Source organism: Coregonus lavaretus, assembly GCF_964263955.1.
Source record: "Coregonus lavaretus genome assembly, chromosome: 5".
NCBI classification, from domain to species: Eukaryota; Metazoa; Chordata; class Actinopteri; order Salmoniformes; family Salmonidae; genus Coregonus; species Coregonus lavaretus.
Window position 1 is genome coordinate 6,116,649 of NC_139992.1, and position 22,529 is coordinate 6,139,177.

Sequence of the window (22,529 nt, forward strand, 5' to 3'; positions counted from 1 at the left end):
GGCAGTGTGTGCAGTGTGATTGCATCGTCTGTGGCTCTATTGGGGCGGTAAGCAAATTGAAGTGGGTCTAGGGTGACAGGTAAGGTAGAGGTGATATGATCCTTGACTAGTCTCTCAAAGCACTTCATGATGACAGAGAGAGTGCTACGGGCGATAGTCATTTAGTTCAGTTACCTTTGCTTTCTTGGGTAGAGGAACAATTGGGGCCATCTTGAAGCATGTGGGGACAGCAGACTGGGATAGGGAGAGATTGAATATGTCCGTAAACACACCAGCCAGCTGGCCTGCGCATGCTCTGAGGACGCGGCTAGGGACGCCGTCTGGGCCGGCAGCCTTGCAAGGGTTAACACGCTTAAATGTCTTACTCACGTCAGCCACGGAGAAGGAGAGCCCACAGTCCTTGGTAGTGGACCGCGTCGGTGGCACTGTGTCCGGAAGCAAGGCGTCGGTGTCAGCGACTTGCAGTGGGCACAGCCCCCAGGCACTGTTGCTGCGCGAGGTGGGATATGGGCTTTGTATTTCTTTGTGCGATTACCAGAGTATGAAACAAAACATAAATACTTTGAAAATAGCTACGGCAGCAATTTCTTTTGCTATACATTTTACTCGCACATGTGCTCATACATGACTTTTACGGTTCTCACACATCTATTTTTGGTCGCAAGTGCGAGTAAAATAGTCGCACTGTAGAGCCCTGTGAACATCCAGATATTTTAACTCATTAGTGACACTTGAACTTAGGCTATGTCCATTATCATTGTGGTATAACGTAATGAAACGTTTGGCATCACTTTCTGTTTTTCTGCAGAAGGCTACGATCCTACGAGTGCCTCAAACTAACATCTTACCAGATATCTTATCTTACTTATCTTATTTAACACACACAGTGGAGAGTGGAATAGCCAAGACCCATTTACAAGTGCTTACAGTATTCCTTACCAAGAAATGCTTTAAAATGAGGCTAATAATATGTGACCCACCACCTGGATTCGGTCCTATGTAGCAACATTTGAAATTGTGTTTTTTTGTAACCCCCCTTTTGAGAAAATGAATGTTTTGGTACACCTACTGGAGAGCTCTTCTTTGTCTACACCCATTCAGAATCGTTCACACCCTCTTAAGCCTTAGCCACACCCATATTTTTAAAGATTCACGTGAGGCCATGTGCTAAACAGAGTGAGTAAGGTAGTGTACTAAACAACCAAAGATTTCAAGACTAAAAGTGGAACAAGTAGTAGCCTACAATAAGGAAAACTCCAGGTAAAAATACACTATCTAGTCCTTGGCCTATATCAAATCAAATCCAATTGTATTTGTCACATTCGCCGAATACAACAGGTGTAGACCTTACAGTGAAATGCTTCCTTACAAGCCCTTAACCAACAATGCAGTTAAGAAAAATAAGTGTTAAGTAAAAAATATATAAGTAAAAATAAAAAAAGAAGAAAAATAGAAAAATAATACATTATTAAAGAGCAGCGGTAAAATAACAGTAGTGAGGCTATTTACAGTGGGTACCGGTACAGAGTCAATGTGCGGGGACACAGGTTAGTCGAGGTAATTGAGGTAATATGTACATGTGGGTAGAGGTAAAGTGACTATGCATAGATACCTGGGGCGGCAGGTAGCTTGGTGGTTAAGAGCGTTGTGCCAGTAACCGAAAGGTCGCTGGTTCTAATCCCTGAGCCGACTAGGTGAAAAATCTGTCAATGTGCCCTTGAGCAAGGCACTTAACCCTAATTGCTCCTGTAAGTCGCTCTGGATAAGAGCGTCTGCTAAAATGTAAATGTAAAAATGTAAATGTAATGTATCTTAGTCCATGCCGCTGTCATTCCTCGTCCATATATGTACACATATAGGTAAGTGGATGGGTCACTGTTGTCTAGACATGTACACATGTTCATGAAGTACAATAGATGGCCGTAATAACCCCAGACACACCTGGCTAACTTGATGGGTCATTTAATCATCTGGCGAAGTGGAGTCTTTTGTTTAGACATGTAGCTTGCTAGCTAAACAATGAACCGGCATAAGCCCAACTCATACTACTACCAATACAAACATTGTCATATATGTAGTATGAATCTGCAGGTAGCTAAAACTAACCAACTAGGTTCAATGTTAGCTAGCTATCATTAAGCTATAACTAGCAAAGCAAATGGGTTTCTGACTCAAATAATATTACTACACAGATCATACACGTAACGTTAGCTAGCGAACCAGCAAGCTAACGTTCACTAGCTAGCTAACAGTACGCTTTTAAAACTTGCAATGAAAATGACTTCATGACAAAATTAGAAACGTATAATATCTGAAAATGTAGCTAAACTACCCGTATACATGGATGTACGCTTCACGGCAGACAGGAAACATTTAACTCCGTTTTGTTTGGCCAGCGTTGTGTCAAATCTCTGCGGTTCACACTGACCGTGGTGGGTGCAGAAAGTAGCCCATCACAACTTTTTCCAACTGATCTGTCGATAGCGCCTGCTAAATTCAGGGCATCAATGTCGTTGAAAAAAGTAGGAAAACTTTTGTAGTTCTTGATGGCTAACATTATATCTTTCAAAAAAACGCTGCGGTAAAGAAGACTATCAACATATACTGAGCAGCTCACGTTATAGACAGAAGCATGCTACATGGCAGACCAATCCAATCTCATCTCCCAGCATGTCCAGCCCATCTATTATCTCAGCCAATCATAGCTAGTGGGAAGGCTCCTGTCTTTTTCCGTGGCTAAACCAACTAGGCTCGTAATTTAACAATTTTATTTGTATTTACAGATGGAATACACATTTGTTATTAAGGCACATGAAGGTTCACATGTTCCAGAAGGTATTTCTGCCAAAAAATGCATTTTGATTTAAAAAAATAACAAATAAAGCCGTTCAAATTCCTCTCTTGTGATGCCTAGCTTCCTGAAACGGGTCACATATTGACTTGAATATATACACTGAGTTTACAAAACATTAACAACACCTTCCTAATATTGAGTTGTACCCCTCTTTTTGCCCTCAGAACAGCCTCAATTTGTCGGGGCATAGAATCTACAAGGTGACGAAATCGTCCAACAGGGATGCTGGCCCATGTTGACTCCAATACTTCCCACAGTTGTGTCAAGTTAGCTGGATGTCCTTTGGGTGGTGGACCATTCTTGATACACACGGGAAACTGTTGAGCGTGAAAAACTCAGCAGCATTCTTGACACAAACCGGCACCTACTACCATACCCCATTCAAAGGTACTTCAATCTTTTGTCTTGCCCATTCACCCTCTGAATGGCATGGCACACATACACAATACACAATGTCTCAAGGCAAAAAAAATTACACTGATTGAAGTGGATTTAACAAGTCACATCAATAAGGGATCATAGCATTCACCTGGTCAGTCTATGTCATGGAAAGATTGTTCTTAGTGTTTTGTACACTCAGTGTACATTATTTAAGTTATGATGACATGTCAAATCAATACGCAGTGCTTTGGCCAGGAGTGGATAAATAACCAATGATAATGACGCATGAAAGGTCTCTGGGAGACCCAAGCAAAAAGTGAGGATACAGTACTAGCCTAATGATGTATGCAAATTGAGTGAGCATAAAAAAAGGTATAGATGAGGTACTATAAATGCACAGCATGGTCTTTTAGGGGCACGGCATGGTCTTTTGGGGGCACGGTGTGGTCTTATGGGGGCACGGCGTGGTCTTATGGGGGCGCAGTCTTTTGGGGGCACGGTGTGGTCTTTTGGGTACTGACGTAGTAACCCCCCTCATCATAATGTACTGTAGATCTGAGCTCTGATGTGTAAAGTAGTCATTCTCTCAGTCCATCTTTGGCTCCATTACTTTCGCCTGCTTGTTTGCTGTGACAGCTTTGTTCCTAGTGTGAAATGTTAAGCATTGGTGGAGTTCCCTTCCCTTTCACAAGTGGACTCTGTCGACCCATGGTCCACCCCTCTGGTGGCCTTGGCAAGCCCTCAGTGCACAGCTGAGGGCTTGAATAATGCTGAGGGCTTGAATAATGCACAAGCTAGAATAATGCACAAGGACAGTGCTGGATTTGCAGGGGTAGAACAAACTTTTAAAAGCTTGTATTGACAGAACAGGATTTAGGTTACACCGGCTTTAAATAATTAAATTATAATCTCAGAATGATGCATTATCCATGTTTCACCCGCCTAATGTCAAAGAAAGTCACCTTTAATATGAGGCAGATGTTCAGTGATCAATTTCCACATTGATTATCAATTTGTCATATCACACATTGTCTCAGATTACAGAGTATGAGGCGAACAAATAGCTGACTTCAACAATTGCTAGGCTAAATTTGGAGCAGGTATCACTGAGCGTAACAAGAGAAGGTTTTATTTTTCCCTTGGCGTAAACCCTCCACATCAGGCTACACAACACATGATCTAGCGGACGATAAAAGTACAAGCTCACGAAACACAAGAGCCATTTTTTTGTGATGTACTGTATCTGGTGGCAGCTCTGTTCATAAATCTCTGCTAGCGCGGCAGCAGACGCGGAGCAGTCAAATTAGACTAATACCAGTATAACAGCATGCTGTGCTGTACTACGCTGGCCACCCCACCCACACACTGAACGTTAAACACCATGCAATAAACAAGACAGCCCGAAAAGCTGGAGGAGCAGCCTGAGCACAAAATACACAATTCATATTTGCTCCTCGGTCCTGCTTGGGATGCAGGTTAATGGGATTAAAAGTGATTCTGAGGACAGAGCGTGTATTCTCTTTGTGACATGTCATAAGATTTTGAGCTTTTGTCCCGTGCCCTGCGCAGAATAAACATTGGCGTTGCTTACCACATTTCAGCAAACAATAGCCATTCTGATGTCAGCCTCGTTTAAACCAACTGAAAAGTCTTCAAGCCTAATTTCCCCCCAAATGTGTCAGGAGGAAATGTGGCCTATATTCTGTTTTCACACTCTGAGCTAGCTAAATTGACAGCCATTCAAGAGGCATGGAATGGATGTTCCATTAATATTCTGGCTGCTACCTTCAATAAAGCTGTCAGCACAATGATACAGAAACCTTAAAGAAGGACTTCATTCTGTTGGTCATAGGGTTTAGCTTAGGCTACATCTTCTTGTGTTGGGAGGTAATTGTAGTGACCAACACAGTAGATGAGGAAAGAATGGCCTACATTTCTTATTTTCAGAGTGCTATAGTTAAGCAATAAGGCCTGAGGAGGTGTGGTATATGGCCAATATATCACAGCTAAGGGCTGTTCTAAAGCATGACGCAACGCAGAGTGCCTGGACACAGCCCTTAGCCGTGGTATATTGGCCATATACCACAAACCCCTGAGGTGCCTTATTGCTATTATAAACTGGTTACCAACGTAATCTGAGCTGTAAAAATACATGTTTTGTCATACCCGTGGTATACCACGGCTGTCAGCCAATCAGCATTCAGAGCTTCAACCACCCAGTTTATAGCTGATAATAACACATGTACAACCTAATAAGCTAATGTAGGCTTAGGCCAGGCACAAAGAATTAAGCAACTATCGAACTGAATTAAATGTTTGTTTGTTTTTTGCATCAACTGGTGCGACTAGTTCTACAATAAGCTCATAATCATACACTATATATACACAAATATATGTGGACAAGTTGTAGAAACATCTCAAGGATGATCAATGGAAACAGGATGCACCTGAGCTCAATTTCGAGTCTCATAGCAAAGGGTCTGAATACTAATTTTTTGCAAACATTTCTAAAAACATGTTGTCGCTTTGTCATAATGGGGTATTGTGTGTAGATTGATAAGGAAAAATTATAATTTAATCAATTTTAGAATAAGGCTGTAATGTAACAAAATGTGGAAGGGGTCTGAATACTTTCCGAATGCACTGTATATACAAAACTATGTGGACACCCCTTCAAATTAGTATATTCGGTTATTTCAGCCACACCCGTTGCTGACAGGTGTATAAAATCAAGCACACCGCCATGCAATCTCCATAGACAAACATTGGCAGTAGAATGGCCTTACTGAAGAGCTCAGTGACTTTCAACGTGGCAACGTCATAGGATGCCACCTTTCCAACAAGTCAGTTCGTCAAATTTCTGCCCTGCTAGAGCTGCCCCGGTCAACTGTAAAAAAAAAAGTGGAAAAGTCTAGGAGCAACAAAGGCTCAGCCGCGAAGTGGTAGGCCACACAAGCTCACAGAATGGAACCGCTGAGTGCTGAAGCTCGTAGCGCGTAAGAATTGTCTGTCCTCAGTTGCAACACTCAATACCGAGTTCCAAACTGCCTCTGGAAGCAACGTCAGCACAAGAACTGTTCATCGGGAGATTCATGAAATGGGTTTCCATGGCCGAGCAGGGGCACACAAGCCTAAGATCACCATGCGCAATGCCAAGCGTCGGCTGGAGTTGTGTAAAGCTCGCCGCCATTGGACTCTGGAGTAGTGGAAACGCGTTCAATGGAATGATGATTCACGCTTCACAATCTGGCAGTCCGATGGATGAATCTGGGTTTGGCAGATGCCAGGAGAATGCTATCTGCCCCAATGCATAGTGCCAACTGTAAAGTTTGGAGGAGGAGGAATAATGGTCTAGGGCTGTTTTTCATGGTGCGGGCTAGGCCCCTTAGTTCCAGTGAAGGAATATATGTATATGTGCTTTCTTGAGCAGGGGGACCTTGCGGGCGCTGCAGGATTTCAGTACTTCACAGCGTAGTGTGTTACCAATTGTTTTCTTGGTGACTATGGTCCCAGCTGCCTTGAGATTATTGACATGATCCTCCCGTGTAGTTCTGGGCTGATTCCTCACCGTTCTCATGATCATTGCAACTCCACGAGGTGAGATCTTGCATGGAGCCCCAGGCCAAGGGAGATTGACAGTTATTTTGTGTTTCTTCCAATTGCGAATAATCGCACCAACTGTTGTCACCTTCTCACCAAGCTTATTGGTGATGGTCTTGTAGCCCTTTCCAGCCTTGTGTAGGTCTACAATCTTGTCCCTGACATCCTTGGAGAGCTCTTTGGTCCTGGCCATGGTGGAGAGTTTGGAATCTGATTGATTGATTGCTTCTGTGGACAGGTGTCTTTTATACAGGTAACAAACTGAGATTAGGAGCACTCCCTTTAAGAGTGTACTCCTAATCTCAGCTCGTTACCTGTATAAAAGACACCTGGGAGCCAGAAATCTTTCTGATTGAGAGGGGGTCAAATACTTATTTCCCTCAATTAAATGCAAATCAATTTATAACATTTTTGATATGCGTTTTTCTGGATTTTGTTGTTGTTATTCTGTTTCTCACTGTTCAAATAAACCTACCATTAAAATTATAGACTGATAATTTCTTTGTCAGTGGGCAAACATACAAAATCAGCAGGGGATCAAATACTTATTTCCCTCATTGTACTTCAAGACTGTTGGAAAAGCATTTCAGGTGAAGCTGGTTGAGAGAATGCCAAGAGTGTGCAAACCTGTCATCAAGGCAAAGGGTGGCTATTTTGAAGAATCTAAAATATATTTTGATTTGCTTAACACTTCTATGGTTACTACATGATTCCGTATGTGTTATTTCATAGTTTTGATGTCTTCACTATTATTCTACAATGTAGAAAATAGTAAAAATAAAGAAAAACCCTGGAATTTCAGCAGCAGGGACTGGGAGACTAGTCAGGATCCAGGCAAAGATGAACGGAACAAAGTACAGAGAGATCCTTGATGAAAAGCTGCTCCAGAGCGGTCCGACTGGGGCGAAGGTTTACCTTCCAACAGGACAATGACCCTAAGCACACAGCCAAGACAACGCAGGAGAGGCTTCGGGACAAGAGACCTGAAGAAACGCTCCCCATCCAACCTGACAGAGCTTGAGAGGATCTGCAGAGAAGAATGGGAGAAACTCCACAAATACAGATGTGCCAAGATTGTAGCGTCATACTCAAGAAGACTCAAGGCTGTAAATCGCTGCCAAAGGCGCTTCAACAAAGTACTGAGCAAAGGGTCTGAATACTTATGTAAATGTAATATTTTCGTTTTTAATTTTCTATAAATTAGCAAAGATTTCTTAAAACCTGTTTTTGCTTTGTCAGTATGGGGTAGTGTGTGTAGATTGATGAGGGGAAAAAACAATTTAATTGATTTTAGAATAAGGCTGTAACGTAACAAAATGTGGATGTCACGATCGTTGCACGATGAAGAGGACCAAGGCGCAGCGTGATAAGCGTACATTCTTTATTTGTGTACACACACGAACCAAAACAATAAACCAAACGATACGTGAAGTCCTAGGTTATACACAAAACCCTACGGAACAAGATCCCACAAAATAACAGTGCCAAACAGGCTGCCTAAGTATTGTCCCCAATCAGAGACAACAAGCTACAGCTGCCTCTGATTGGGAACCACCCTGGCCAACATAGATATACACGAACTAGAACACAAACCTAGAAAACTAAACAATAGAAAATCCACGCCCTGGCTCAACATGTAATAGTCCCCAGAGCCAGGGCGTGACAGTGGAAAAAGTCAAGGGATCTAAATACTTTCCGAAGGCCCTGTACATGTGTGAAATAGGACAAATATAAACACAGACCAAATTAATTATTATTATCATTATTTACATTATCAATATGAATTGTGGGCTAGGCTAAATCACAGTGGAAACCACTGTCAAAGCCAATGGATGTGTCAGGAACAGACAACACTCAAGTTACTCTCTTTAGACAACAGGCTATTCAACAGAACAGTGACATCATCACATGACTGAGGCATTTGTATATTTTCTAGCCAACCTCTTCCCATCCCCCTTCCAACAGATCCTCTGTCTTTCTCTTAACAGTGCAGCTAGTCCTACAAGGTTTATCCTCTAGTATCATCAGGGATTGTGGTTCAAGCACATCAAAATCCTGATTATGATTAGGAATCATTAGCCTATTTCAATTGAACCGCAGCAGAAAATCAATTCACCTTAGAAATGAACAAATTAACATAAATTATAGGACCCAGAAGTGATGACATTGAGCCTAATGTCATTCAAATGAGTTCAAGTGTCATCAAAAAACAACAACTGAATACTCTCTCATTAGAAGAGCAACGGTGAATTAACAATTCAGACAATACTGGCTGAATTGAAGCGTGTACAGTGAGGGAAAACTGTCAATCTCCCTCCGCCTGGGGCTCCATGCAAGATCTCACCTCGTGGAGTTGCAATGATCATGAGAACGGTGAGGAATCAGCCCAGAACTACACGGGAGGATCTTGTCAATGATCACAAGGCAGCTGGGACCATAGTCACCAAGAAAACAATTGGTAACACACTACGCCGTGAAGGACTGAAATCCTGCAGCACCCACGAGGTCCCCCTGCTCAAGAAAGCACATATACATGTCCGTCTGAAGTTTGCCAATGAACATCTGAATGATTCAGAGGAGAACTGGGTGAAAGTGTTGTGGTCAGATGAGACCAAAATGGAGCTCTTTGGCATCAACTCAACTCGCCGTGTTTGGAGGAGGAGGAATGCTGCCTATGACCTCAAGAACACCATCCCCACCGTCAAACATGGAGGTGGAAACATTATGCTTTGGGGGGTGTTTTTCTGCTAAGGGGACAGGACAACTTCACTGCATCAAAGGGACGATGGACGGGGCCATGTACCGTCAATTCTTGGGTGAGAACCTCCTTTCCTCAGCCAGGTCATTGAAAATGGGTCGTGGATGGGCATTCCAGCATGACAATGACCCAAAACACACGGCCAAGGCAACAAAGGAGTGGCTCAAGAAGAAGCACATTAAGGTCCTGGAGTGGCCTAGCCAGTCTCCAGACCTTAATCCCATAGAAAATCTGTGGAGGGAGCTGAAGGTTCGAGTTGCCAAACGTCAGCCTCGAAACCTTAATGACTTGGAGAAGATCTGCAAAGAGGAGTGGGACAAAATTCCTCCTGAGATAGAGTGTGCAAACCTGGTGGCCAACTACAAGAAACGTCTGACCTCTGTGATTGCCAACAAGGGTTTTGCCACCAAGTACTAAGTCATGTTTTGCAGAGGGGTCAAATACTTATTTCCCTCATTAAAATGCAAATCAATGTATAATATTCTTGACATGCGTTTTTCTGGATTTTTTTGTTGTTATTCTGTCTCTCACTGTTCAAATAAACCTACCGTTAAAATTATAGACTGATCATTTCTTTGTCAGTGGGCAAACGTACAAAATCAGCAGGGGATCAAATACTTTTTTCCCTCACTGTATGTGTGGGTTGAGCCAGAGAGGATGTTCATCCTGTTTGCTAAGGGCATTAATGTAGCCTAGCTAGCACACCACAATATTTCAGAATAAACAACAACAAAAGTTAAAGGTGTAATATGCAGAAATCGCTGTGCCATTTCCTGATTGTTAAAATTCTAATAGTTAGCCTAATTTCAGTTTATGTGACAAAACAAGCAATGGATAGTGTAGAGAATCATCGTACCATCTAATCCACTGTGAAATATATTTTAACTAAACCAAAACTCTTTTATTTCAGCTGTTTGAAGCTGGTGTACAAAACCGAAAGTAAAAGACCCTAAAGCGAAACTTAAGAACAGGAAGCATAGAAATAGTGCACATAGAACAGATCTACAGCTTCTTAGACTTGCCTTCAATGAGACTGACAGATCTACAACACACATTTCTATGTGAATTTGGTCGGTTCGCCCAAAAAAAGTTACATATTGCAGCTTTAAGCAAATTATATATTTTTGGGGGGAGCGAGAGTAGTACAATCAATATACTGCCCCCAGTGGTAAAACCTTGTTCACCTACACTTCAAACTAAATTCAGATGCATGCAAGTCTCTGTTGTGAAGGAACCTGTACGTTCTGAGTAGACTTCCCCCTCAGGTTCTATCACCAGCCTTGTGACGTGACGACTCCAGTCTCAGAGGACCCAGTAAGTAGGCTATCACATGAGTTGCATGGTAGGTATGCAAGAATCAAGCAGCTCAATGCATGCACTGTTCTGGAATGAGCTTGGGCAACAGTGTGACTCTTTCTAAGATTAATGGCTGGGCAACTAGTCAGGCCCTAAATTCCCTGCCACCAGTGGAGGCAGCTGAGGGGAGGATGGCTCATAATAATGGCTGGAACGGAGTCAGTGGAATGGTATCAAACACATCAAAGACATGGTTTCCATGTGGTTGATGCCACTCCATTGACTCCGTTCTAGCCATAATTATGAGCGTCCTCCCCTCAGCAGCCTTCACTGCCTGCCACCCATAGCAATAAGAAAAAGTGACTTGCAACACTATCTCCGTCTCCATTAACAGCTTGAGGTGAAAAGTCAATGGGCAAAATCAAAAGCAACCCATTTTAAACCCTTCAAAAAAGCACCAAAACCTAAAGAGGCATTTTGGAAAAATAGGCCCTTTGTAGCAATTCCTGTTGATGGTTGTCTGAGTCCAGCCTTGACCGATAGGGACCAGGCCCTTTTGCCTGGCACACCGTGATAAATGGCCAGTGGAGGTAAAGAGATTATTGAAAATAAGAATAATCCAGTGGGCAGCATTGTGCTGCGGTGGCAGTGTGAGCTTCTCTGTGGATTAACATGGCCCGGCAGCAGACAGCCAGGCCCGGCAGCAGACAGCCAGGCCCGGCAGCAGACAGCCAGGCCCGGCAGCAGACAGCCAGGCCCGGCAGCAGACAGCCAGGCCCGGCAGCAGACAGCCAGGCCCGGCAGCAGACAGCCAGGCCCAGCAGCAGACAGCCAGGCCCAGCAGCAGACAGCCAGGCCCAGCAGCAGACAGCCAGGCCCAGCAGCAGACAGCCAGGCCCAGCAGCAGACAGCCAGGCCCAGCAGCAGACAGCCAGGCCCAGCAGCAGACAGCCAGGCCCAGCAGCAGACAGCCAGGCCCAGCAGCATGTGAGAGGGAGAATGCATCAGCAGTAATCCCACTGGGGAGTAGTAGTGTGGGATGTCCACAGTTGCTTATAATAAACAGTACAGTACATTTCCTTACAGTAAACACTTTAGAATGTCATTATCTGGTCAGGCTCCTACACATCAGTATCCTGGCACATAAAGCAAAGAAGAAGAATGGTGCATGACATTCCTTACCTTTAACGAATCGAAGCAGGCAATAACTCTTCCATTTTCAACCTGGCAGCTCGTTGGTGGGTGTGCAAATTTGCATTCCTCATCACTCCGTGAGCAAGTTCCTCTCTGAAACTGCCGACACACTTCCAACGTCAGCCATTTCGTGTCCCTTATTGAAGATATATTGAGAGCCATGTCAAGAGGTTCCAATCAAACGCTGCCAGTCCAATGTATCGGTTGAGTTGACAACTTTTGTGTCCGTCTGATTATTGTTTGAAAAGTTCTCAAATCATATGAAGCAACCAGACTGGCCTCACTGCATCAGCCGGGAGGAAGGCTAATCGATCAACGAGCAATCACTCATCAATCAGTTTGCACCAATGGGAGACCTCTGGAAGGGTTGAGGGGTTTGCTCTGTTGTGACACACCCGTGTGCCTATCCTCCTCCACTGACAAGGACACTCTCATTAATAGTATGTCGAGGCAACGGAGCTCCTTGAAAGAATATTAATGAAGACTTGCCTGGTATTGACTTTGCCAACTTCACCCAATTTGTGCTTTGGCAGTTCTCCCCTCCAGTAAATCTTTCCTCTTTGATTCCTTAGCCACTGGAGTCGTTCAGAAATGAATTGGAGGCTGCTGAAGATTTGCAGCTGAAGTATCCCCTGTCACTGCTCAGGCCTGGCCTAAAAGGGAGTGTTGGCTTCCCATGCACATTTGGACCAGAAAGCAGGTTGAAGTTGGAGACGTTGTCTGAAAGGCACTTTCTGTTGGTGATCTGGAAGATAGGAAAGAGTTCAGTTATTTATGTTTAAAATATTGTTAGTGCTCTTATTATACTATAGTTATTAATATAGGCTTATTTTCATTTTATGCTGTTCGAGTTGCTAAGGGCTCTTTTTATTTGATGAAACTGAGGCAATCGCAACACTACAGTTGTGAAAGCAGGTTTGGGTACAGCATAGATTCCCCTACCGCTACAGTGGTGAAAGCAGGGTGGGGTACAGCATAGCAGTGTTTCCTCTGGAAAAATGTGTAGCAGTGGGGGAAAAAGGTCGCAGAGGGGTCTTGAAGGGGGGGGGGGGTGGCACTCTTAGAATTTGTATGTGGAAGGCCTCTGAAGCTTGGTTCTGGTGAGCTTTTAAAAGGGCATTCTACTCCAAAATGAATGAAAATAAAAGTATGCTGATACCATCTAAAATATAATTTCCACCTGCAGAAATGAGCTAAATTAACAAATTGGTAAAATGATTTGTAAAAACTACTATAACATATTGGGCCATGTACTGTCTATAGCCTATGCATGGTCCATATTATCAGGTATGCTATTAGCAATAAACATTATCACCTGCAGCAAAGCACAAATAAATAGGGATGGTGCCAGGTTTCCTCAAATGTCCTTGAGTTGCCCAGCCAGAGCCCGGACTTGAACCCGATCTAACATCTCTGAATGTCCTTGAGTGGCCCAGCCAGAGCCCGGACTTGAACCCGATCTAACATCTCTGAATGTCCTTGAGTGGCCCAGCCAGAGCCCGGACTTGAACCCAATCGAACATCTCTGGAGAGACCTGAAAATAGCTGTGCAGCGACGTTCCCCATCCAACCTGACAGAGCTTGAAAGGATCTGCAGAGAATAATGTGATAAACTCCACAAATACAGGTGTGCCAAGCTTGTAGCGTCAAACCCAAGCAGACTCAAGGCTGTAATCGCTGCCAAAGGTGCTTCAACAAAGTACTAAGTAAAGGGTCTGAATACTTATGTAAATGTGATATTTCGGTTTTGTATTTATTTATACATTTGCAAACATTTCTAAAAACCTGTTTTTGCTTTGTCATTATGGGGTATTGTGTGTAGATTGATGAGGGAAAAAAACAATTTAATCAATTTTAGAATAAGGCTGTAATGTAACAAAATGTGGAAAAAGTCAACGGGTCTGAATACTTTCCGAACGCACTGTACTTTACATCTGGTTTTAGTTGTTTAAGTTTACACTGAAAGCGTTTTTTCCATCTTGAATATGGATTTGGAAAAAAACACAACAGTTTTACAATTTGAATCCGCCTAAGGGTTTCTATGGCAGAAAAATCCCTGACTCTGATATGTGCATGCGTTCTCTGTGATAAATCGACAGCCCAGCCACCAGCCTCACACACAGCAGCCATCATCTAACCAGAGTGACATATTTCACTGATTCATTCTTCTGACCTTGAATCTGTGTTCAGCCTTCAATTTATGACATTTTAATTCCGTACACTCTATCTCCAGGCAGATTTTCTATTCAGACAGACAAATCAAAGAAGACAATTTTATAAATATGCTTGGCGGGGAACCACAGCAGGTGGGGATACCCCAGGGGGAGGAGCCCAAACAGAGTAAAGGTCCCTGGGACTGATGCTAATACTCACAGGCAACAATATCAATGTTGTTGACATCCTGGAAGGGTGGGACAGAATAAAAATGTTTGCCTCAATGTCAGCATGATGCGGTGTGGCGTTCAGCAACTGAAGGCAGACAGAGAGGTCAACCTAGGCCTAAACCAATATGTAGGCCTACAGTAAAGGGCATGTTTTGCCATTCATTTCTACATTGTCAATGTCCTACGCCTGCATTTCTATTTCAACTACAGTGGGGAGAACAAGTATTTGATACACTGCCGATTTTGCAGGTTTTCCTACTTACAAAGCATGTAGAGGTCTGTAATTTTTTATCATAGGTACACTTCAACTTTGAGAGACGGAATCTAAAACAAAAATCCAGAATATCACATTGTATGATTTTTAAGTAATTAATTTGCATTTTATTGCATGACATAAGTATTTGATAACCTACCAACCAGTAAGAATTCCAGCTCTCACAGACCTGTTAGTTTTTCTTTAAGAAGCCCTCCTGTTCTCCACGCATTACCTGTATTAACTGCACCTGTTTGAACTCGTTACCTGTATAAAAGACACCTGTCCACACACTCAATCAAACAGACTCCAACCTCTCCACAATGGCCAAGACCAGAGAGCTGTGTAAGGACATCAGGGAAAATTGTAGACCTGCACAAGGCTGGGATGGGCTACAGGACAATAGGCAAACAGCTTGGTGAGAAGGCAACAACTGTTGGCGCAATTATTAGAAAATGGAAGAAGTTCAAGATGACGGTCAATCACCCTCGGTCTGGGGCTCCATGCAAGATCTCACCTCGTGGATCATCAATGATCATGAGGAAGGTGAGGGATCAGCCCAGAACTACACGGCAGGACCTGGTCAATGACCTGAAGAGAGCTGGGACCACAGTCTCAAAGAAAACCATTAGTAACACACTACGCCGTCATGGATTAAAATGCAGCGCACGCAAGGTCCCCCTGCTCAAGCCAGCGCATGTCCAGGCCCGTCTGAAGTTTGCCAATGACCATCTGGATGATCCAGAGGAGGAATGGGACAAGGTCATGTGGTCTGATGAGACAAAAATAGAGCTTTTTGGTCTAAACTCCACTCGCCGTGTTTGGAGGAAGAAGAAGGATGAGTACAACCCCAAGAACACCATCCCAACCGTGAAGCATGGAGGTGGAAACATCATTCTTTGGGGATGCTTTTCTGCAAAGGGGACAGGACGACTGCACCGTATTGAGGGGAGGATGGATGGGGCCATGTATCGCGAGATCTTGGCCAACAACCTCCTTCCCTCAGTAAGAGCATTGAAGATGGGTCGTGGCTGGGTCTTCCAGCATGACAACGACCCGAAACACACAGCCAGGGCAACTAAGGAGTGGCTCCGTAAGAAGCATCTCAAGGTCCTGGAGTGGACTAGCCAGTCTCCAGACCTGAACCCAATAGAAAATATTTGGAGGGAGCTGAAAGTCCGTATTGCCCAGTGACAGCTCCGAAACCTGATGGATCTGGAGAAGGTCTGTATGGAGGAGTGGGCCAAAATCCCTGCTGCAGTGTGTGCAAACCTGGTGAAGACCTACAGGAAACACATGATCTCTGTAATTGCAAACAAAGGTTTCTGTACCAAATATTAAGTTCTGCTTTTCTGATGTATCAAATACTTATGTCATGCAATAAAATGCAAATGAATTACTTAAAAATCATACAATGTGATTTTCTGGATTTTTGTGTACCTATGACAAAAATTACAGACCTCTACATGCTTTGTAAGTAGGAAAACCTGCAAAATCGGCAGTGTATCAAATACTTGTTCTCCCCACTGTATTTTGTTGGCCAGAGCATAGGCTACTGAATGCCTTTTATTATGCTACATCATGAACGAAAAGTTGAAGGTAAATAAATTGATACCTTGGCTACTTTTCCAGTTAACTATTAAAGTGCCAACAACAATCTCCTTCACATTCTAACTGATGTCGCTGGGGGGAAATAGCAGGACACCAAGTCACAGGAAAAAAAGATTATTGAATTCAACATCCTATTCTTCATAGACAGAAATGTATGTAATTGGGGTAATTGTGATATCTGTTTCTTTCTCAAGCAACTTTAAATAGCTTGTAAGGAATAACTGAAGGTATGCTTGCACAACACTCGTGAGAGATATTATTCTATTGTAAACAGTAAGCCTTCAGTATTTTCTGTACTGTAGATAAAGTGAGCGTGGTTTTGGGGTTATTAACAAAACATATCAGGGCAACGGATATACAGAAATGCAACAGTATCACTGAATAGTTTGACCTTTATTTTTGTGTGGGAGGCTCTGCACTGCAACACTTGTAAATTAAGTTGCAAGGTTGTCAGTGAGAGAGAGAGAGAGAGAGGCTCTCATTTAGTTCCTGGCTCATACTGCTTTGCTGTAGTCCTGGTTCTGATTTTTGTTGATACTTATCCCCTAAAAAGGCAGCTGGATGCCCTAAAAGGCAGCTGGATGCCCTAAAGGCAGCTGGATGCCCTAAAGGCAGCTGGATTGTCACGTTCGTTGAATGACGGGTCAGACCAAGGCGCAGCGTGATATGCGTACATGTTTATTTTAACTATATAAACACACGACAAAACAACAAAGGAAACGAAACGTGAAGTCCAAGGTAGCACACACAACATACCTTAACCGGAACAAGATCCCACTACCCACTAGTGTCAATAGGCTGCCTAAGTATGATCCCCTTTCAGAGACAACGAGCGACAGCTGCCTCTGATTGGGAAGCACACCGGCCAACATAGAACTACACATTTTAGAATACAAACATAGAAAACACTGAACAAAGAATATACACACCCTGACTCAACATTTAAGCGTCGCCTGAGTCAGGGCGTGACAATACCCCCCCCCCCCCCCCCAAAGGTGCAGACTCCGACCGCACAACATAAACATAACAGGGTAGGGGCCGGGTGGGCATTCCGCCTCGGAGGCGGATCCGGCTCGGGGCGTGACGATCTCTCACTCTGGCTCCGGAGTGGAGCAGCTGACTGGTGCCGGACCAGGCACCGGTGGAACGGGCACGGGCCGTGCCGGACTGGAGACGCGCACCACTGCCTTGGTGCGAGGAGCAGGAACAGGCCGGGCCGGGCTGGCGACGCGCACCACTGATTTGGTGCGAGGAGCAGGAACAGGCCGGGCCGGGCTGGCGACGCGCACCACTGGCTTGGTGCGAGGAGCAGGAACAGGTCCGGCCGGGCTGGGGACGCGCACCACTGGCTTGGTGCGAGGAGCAGGAACAGGCCGGGCCGGACTGTGGAGGCGGACTGGAGGTCTAGAGCGGAGAGCTGGCACAACCCGTCCTGGCTGGCTGCCCACTTTCGCACTACACGTGCGGGGTGCTGGCACAGGGCGCACTAGCGATACAGTACGTAGAACTGGCACAGGATATGCGGGACCGAGGAGGCGTACTGGAGACCAGGAGCGTTGAGCCGGCACACCCCGTCCTGGCTGGATGCCCATCTTCGCACGGCACATGCATGGTGCAAGCACAGGACGTACAGGACTGTGCCGGCGCACTGGCGACACAGTACGTAGCTCCGCATAACACGGAGCCTGCCCAGTCATACGCTTCCTCGCGTGAGTACGGGGAGTTGGCTCTGCTCTGACACTAGGCTCCGCCAACCACCCCGTGTGCCGCCAATTTTTTTTTCTTGGGGCTGCTTCTCGGGCTTCCTCCTCGACCGGCCTCCTCCGTGTTTCCGTTGCTCCTCTCCTGCCTGGGCATTTACCTTAGCCCATGGTCCTCTCCCCGCAAATATCTCTTCCCATGACCACAAACTTCCCACCTGTGATATGGCTACTCTCTCCGCCTGGGCACGCTGCTTAGTCCTCGTTTGGTGGGATCTTCTGTCACGTTCGTTGAATGACGGGTCAGAACAAGGCGCAGCGTGATATGCGTACATGTTTATTTTAACTATATAAACACACGACAAAACAACAAAGGAAACGAAACGTGAAGTCAAAGGTAGCACACACAACATACCTTAACCGGAACAAGATCACACTACCCACTAGTGCCAATAGGCTGCCTAAGTATGATCCCCAATCAGAGACAACGAGCGACAGCTGCCTCTGATTGGGAACCACACCGGCCAACATAGAACTAAATATTTTAGAATACAAACATAGAAAACACACAACAAAGAATATACACACCCTGACTCAACATTTAAGCGTTGCCTGAGTCAGGGCGTGACATGGATGCCCTAAAGTCAGCTCGATGCCCTAAAGTCAGCTGGATGTCCTAAAGTCAGCTGGATGTCCTGAAGTCAGCTGGGTGTCCTAAAGTCAGCTGGGTGTCCTAAAGTAAGCTGGATGCCGTAAAGTCAGCTGGATGTCCTAAAGTCAGCTGGGTGCCGTAAAGTCAGCTGGATGCCGTAAAGTCAGCTGGATGTCCTAAAGTCAACTGGGTGCCGTAAAGTCAGCTGGATGCCCTAAAGTCAGCTGGATGTCCTAAAGTCAGCTGGATGTCCTAAAGTCAGCTGGGTGTCCTAAAGTCAGCTGGATGCCGTAAAGTCAGCTGGGTGCCGTAAAGTCAGCTGGGTGCCGTAAAGTCAGCTGGGTGCCGTAAAGTCAGCTGGATGTCCTAAAGTCAGCTGGATGTCCTAAAGTCAGCTGGGTGCCGTAAAGTCAGCTGGATGCCGTAAAGTCAGCTGGGTGCCGTAAAGTCAGCTGGGTGCCGTAAAGTCATCTGGGTGCCGTAAAGTCAGCTGGATGTCCTAAAGTCAGCTGTATGTCCTAAAGTCAGCTGGGTGCCGTAAAGTCAGCTGGATGCCGTAAAGTCAGCTGGGTGCCGTAAGGTCCTCTGTAGCTCAGCTGGTAGAGCACGGCGCTTGTAACGCCAAGGTAGTGGGTTCGATCCCCGGGACCACCCATACACAAAAATGTATGCACGCATGACTGTAAGTCGCTTTGGATAAAAGCGTCTGCTAAATGGCATATTACTATTATTATTATTAAGTCATCTGGGTGCCGTAAAGTCAGCTGGATGTCCTAAAGTCAGCTGGAAGCCGTAAAGTCAGCTGGGTGCGGCAAAGTCAGCTGGGTGCCATAAAGTCAGCTGAATGTCCTAAAGTCAGCTGGGTGTCCTAAAGTCAGCTGGATGCCGTAAAATCAGCTGGGTGCCGTAAAGTCATATGGGTGCCGTAAAGTCATCTGGGTGCCGTAAAGTCATCTGGGTGCCGCAAAGTCAGCTGGATGTCCTAAAGTCAGCTGGGTGTCCTAAAGTCAGCTGGATGCCGTAAAATCAGCTGGGTGCCGTAAAGTCATCTGGGTGCCGTAAAGTCATCTGGGTGCCGTAAAGTCATCTGGGTGCCGTAAAGTCAGCTGGATGTCCTAAAGTCAGCTGGATGTCCTAAAGTCAGCTGGATGCCATAAAGTCATCTGGGTGCCGTAAAGTCAGCTGGATGCCCTAAAGTCAGCTGGGTGCCGTAAAGTCATCTGGATGTCCTAAAGTCAGCTGGGTGTCCTAAAATCAGCTGGATGCCGTAAAATCAGCTGGGTGCCGTCAAGTCATCTGGGTGCCGTAAAGTCATCTGGGTGCCGTAAAGTCAGCTGGATGTCCTAAAGTCAGCTGGATGTCCTAAAGTCAGCTGGGTGCCGTAAAGTCAGCTGGATGTCCTAAAGTCAGCTGGATGTCCTAAAGTCAGCTGGGTGTCCTAAAGTCAGCTGGATGCCGTAAAGTCAGCTAGGTGCCGTAAAGTCAGCTGGGTGCCGTAAAGTCAGCTGGGTGCCGTAATGTCAGCTGGATGTCCTAAAGTCAGCTGGATGTCCTAAAGTCAGCTGGGTGTCCTAAAGTCAGCTGGATGCCGTAAAGTCAGCTGGGTGCCGTAAAGTTAGCTGGGTGCCGTAAAGTCATCTGGGTGCCGTAAAGTCAGCTGGATGTCCTAAAGTCAGCTGGGTGCCGTAAAGTCAGCTGGATGCCGTAAAGTCAGCTGGGTGCAGTAAAGTCATCTGGGTAACATAAAGTCAGCTGGATGTCCTAAAGTCATCTGGATGCCATAAGGTCCTCTGTAGCTCAGCTGGTAGAGCACGGCGCTTGTAACGCCAAGGTAGTGGGTTCGATCCCCGGGACCACCCATACACAAAAATGTATGCACGCATGACTGTAAGTCGCTTTGGATAAAAGCGTCTGCTAAATGGCATATTATTATTATTATTATTATTAAGTCATCTGGGTGCCGTAAAGTCAGCTGGATGTCCTAAAGTCAGCTGGAAGCCGTAAAGTCAGCTGGGTGCGGCAAAGTCAGCTGGGTGCCGTAAAGGCAGCTGGATGTCCTAAAGTCAGCTGGATGTCCTAAAGTCAGCTGGGTGTCGTAAAGTCAGCTGGGTGCCGTAAAGTCAGCTGGATGCCCTAAAGTCAGCTGGGTGCCGTAAAGTCATCTGGATGTCCTAAAGTCAGCTGGGTGTCCTAAAGTCAGCTGGATGCCGTAAAATCAGCTGGGTGCCGTAAAGTCATATGGGTGCCGTAAAGTCATCTGGGTGCCGTAAAGTCATCTGGGTGCCGTAAAGTCAGCTGGATGTCCTAAAGTCAGCTGGGTGCCGTAAAGTCATCTGGATGTCCTAAAGTCAGCTGGATGTCCTAAAGTCAGCTGGGTGTCCTAAAGTCAGCTGGATGCCGTAAAATCAGCTGGGTGCCGTAAAGTCATCTGGGTGCCGTAAAGTCATCTGGGTGCCGTAAAGTCAGCTGGATGTCCTAAAGTCAGCTGGATGTCCTAAAGTCAGCTGGATGCCGTAAAGTCAGCTGGGTGCCATAAAGTCAGCTGGGTGCCATAAAGTCATCTGGGTGCCGTAAAGTCAGCTGGATGCCCTAAAGTCTGCTGGGTGCCGTGAAGTCATCTGGATGTCCTAAAGTCAGCTGGGTGTCCTAAAGTCAGCTGGATGCCGTAAAATCAGCTGGGTGCCGTAAAGTCATCTGGGTGCCGTAAAGTCATCTGGGTGCCGTAAAGTCAGCTGGATGTCCTAAAGTCAGCTGGATGTCCTAAAGTCAGCTGGGTGCCGTAAAGTCAGCTGGATGTCCTAAAGTCAGCTGGATGTCCTAAAGTCAGCTGGGTGTCCTAAAGTCAGCTGGATGCCGTAAAGTCAGCTAGGTGCCGTAAAGTCAGCTGGGTGCCGTAAAGTCAGCTGGGTGCCGTAAAGTCAGCTGGATGTCCTAAAGTCAGCTGGATGTCCTAAAGTCAGCTGGATGTCCTAAAGTCAGCTGGGTGCCGTAAAGTCAGCTGGATGCCGTAAAGTCAGCTGGGTGCCGTAAAGTCATCTGGGTAACGTAAAGTCAGCTGGATGTCCTAAAGTCATCTGGATGCCATAAGGTCCTCTGTAGCTCAGCTGGTAGAGCACGGCGCTTGTAACGCCAAGGTAGTGGGTTCGATCCCCGGGACCACCCATACACAAAAATGTATGCACGCATGACTGTAAGTCGCTTTGGATAAAAGCGTCTGCTAAATGGCATATTATTATTATTAAGTCATCTGGGTGCCGTAAAGTCAGCTGGGTGTGGCAAAGTCAGCTGGGTGCCGTAAAGTCAGCTGGATGTCCTAAAGTCAGCTGGGTGTCCTAAAGTCAGCTGGGTGTCCTAAAGTCAGCTGGGTGTCCTAAAGTCAGCTGGGTGCCGTAAAGTCAGCTGGATGCCCTAAAGTCAGCTGGGTGCCGTAAAGTCATCTGGATGTCCTAAAGTCAGCTGGATGCCGTAAAATCAGCTGGGTGCCGTAAAGTCATATGGGTGCCGTAAAGTAATCTGGGTGCCGTGAAGTAATCTGGGTGCCGTAAAGTCAGCTGGATGTCCTAAAGTCAGCTGGATGCCGTAAAGTCAGCTGGGTGCCGTAAAGTCAGCTGGGTGCCGTAAAGTCAGCTGGGTGCCCTAAAGTCAGCTGGATGTCCTAAAGTCAGCTGGGTGTCCTAAAGTCAGCTGGGTGCCGTAAAGTCAGCTGGGTGCCGTAAAGTCAGCTGGGTGTCCTAAAGTCAGCTGGATGTCCTAAAGTCAGCTGGGTGTCCTAAAGTCAGCTGGGTGTCCTAAAGTCAGCTGGGTGTCCTAAAGTCAGCTGGGTGCCGTAAAGTCAGCTGGATGCCC

The 22,529-nt window shown here is 45.6% G+C and overlaps 1 protein-coding gene across 5 annotated transcripts in view; it reads right to left on the reverse strand.

Moving 5' to 3' along the window:
* LOC311129730 (muscleblind-like protein 2a) overlaps positions 1–22,529 on the reverse strand; it is a 65,336-nt gene that overhangs the window by 38,788 nt on the left and 4,019 nt on the right. For all 5 annotated transcript variants that reach the window (XM_084162144.1, XM_084162145.1, XM_084162142.1 and 2 more), the window contains exon 2: positions 12,072–12,828. In XM_084162144.1, coding sequence (XP_084018270.1) covers positions 12,072–12,245 — 174 coding nt within the window. In that variant the 5' untranslated portion in view covers positions 12,246–12,828. The remainder of the gene's footprint in view (positions 1–12,071; positions 12,829–22,529) is intronic.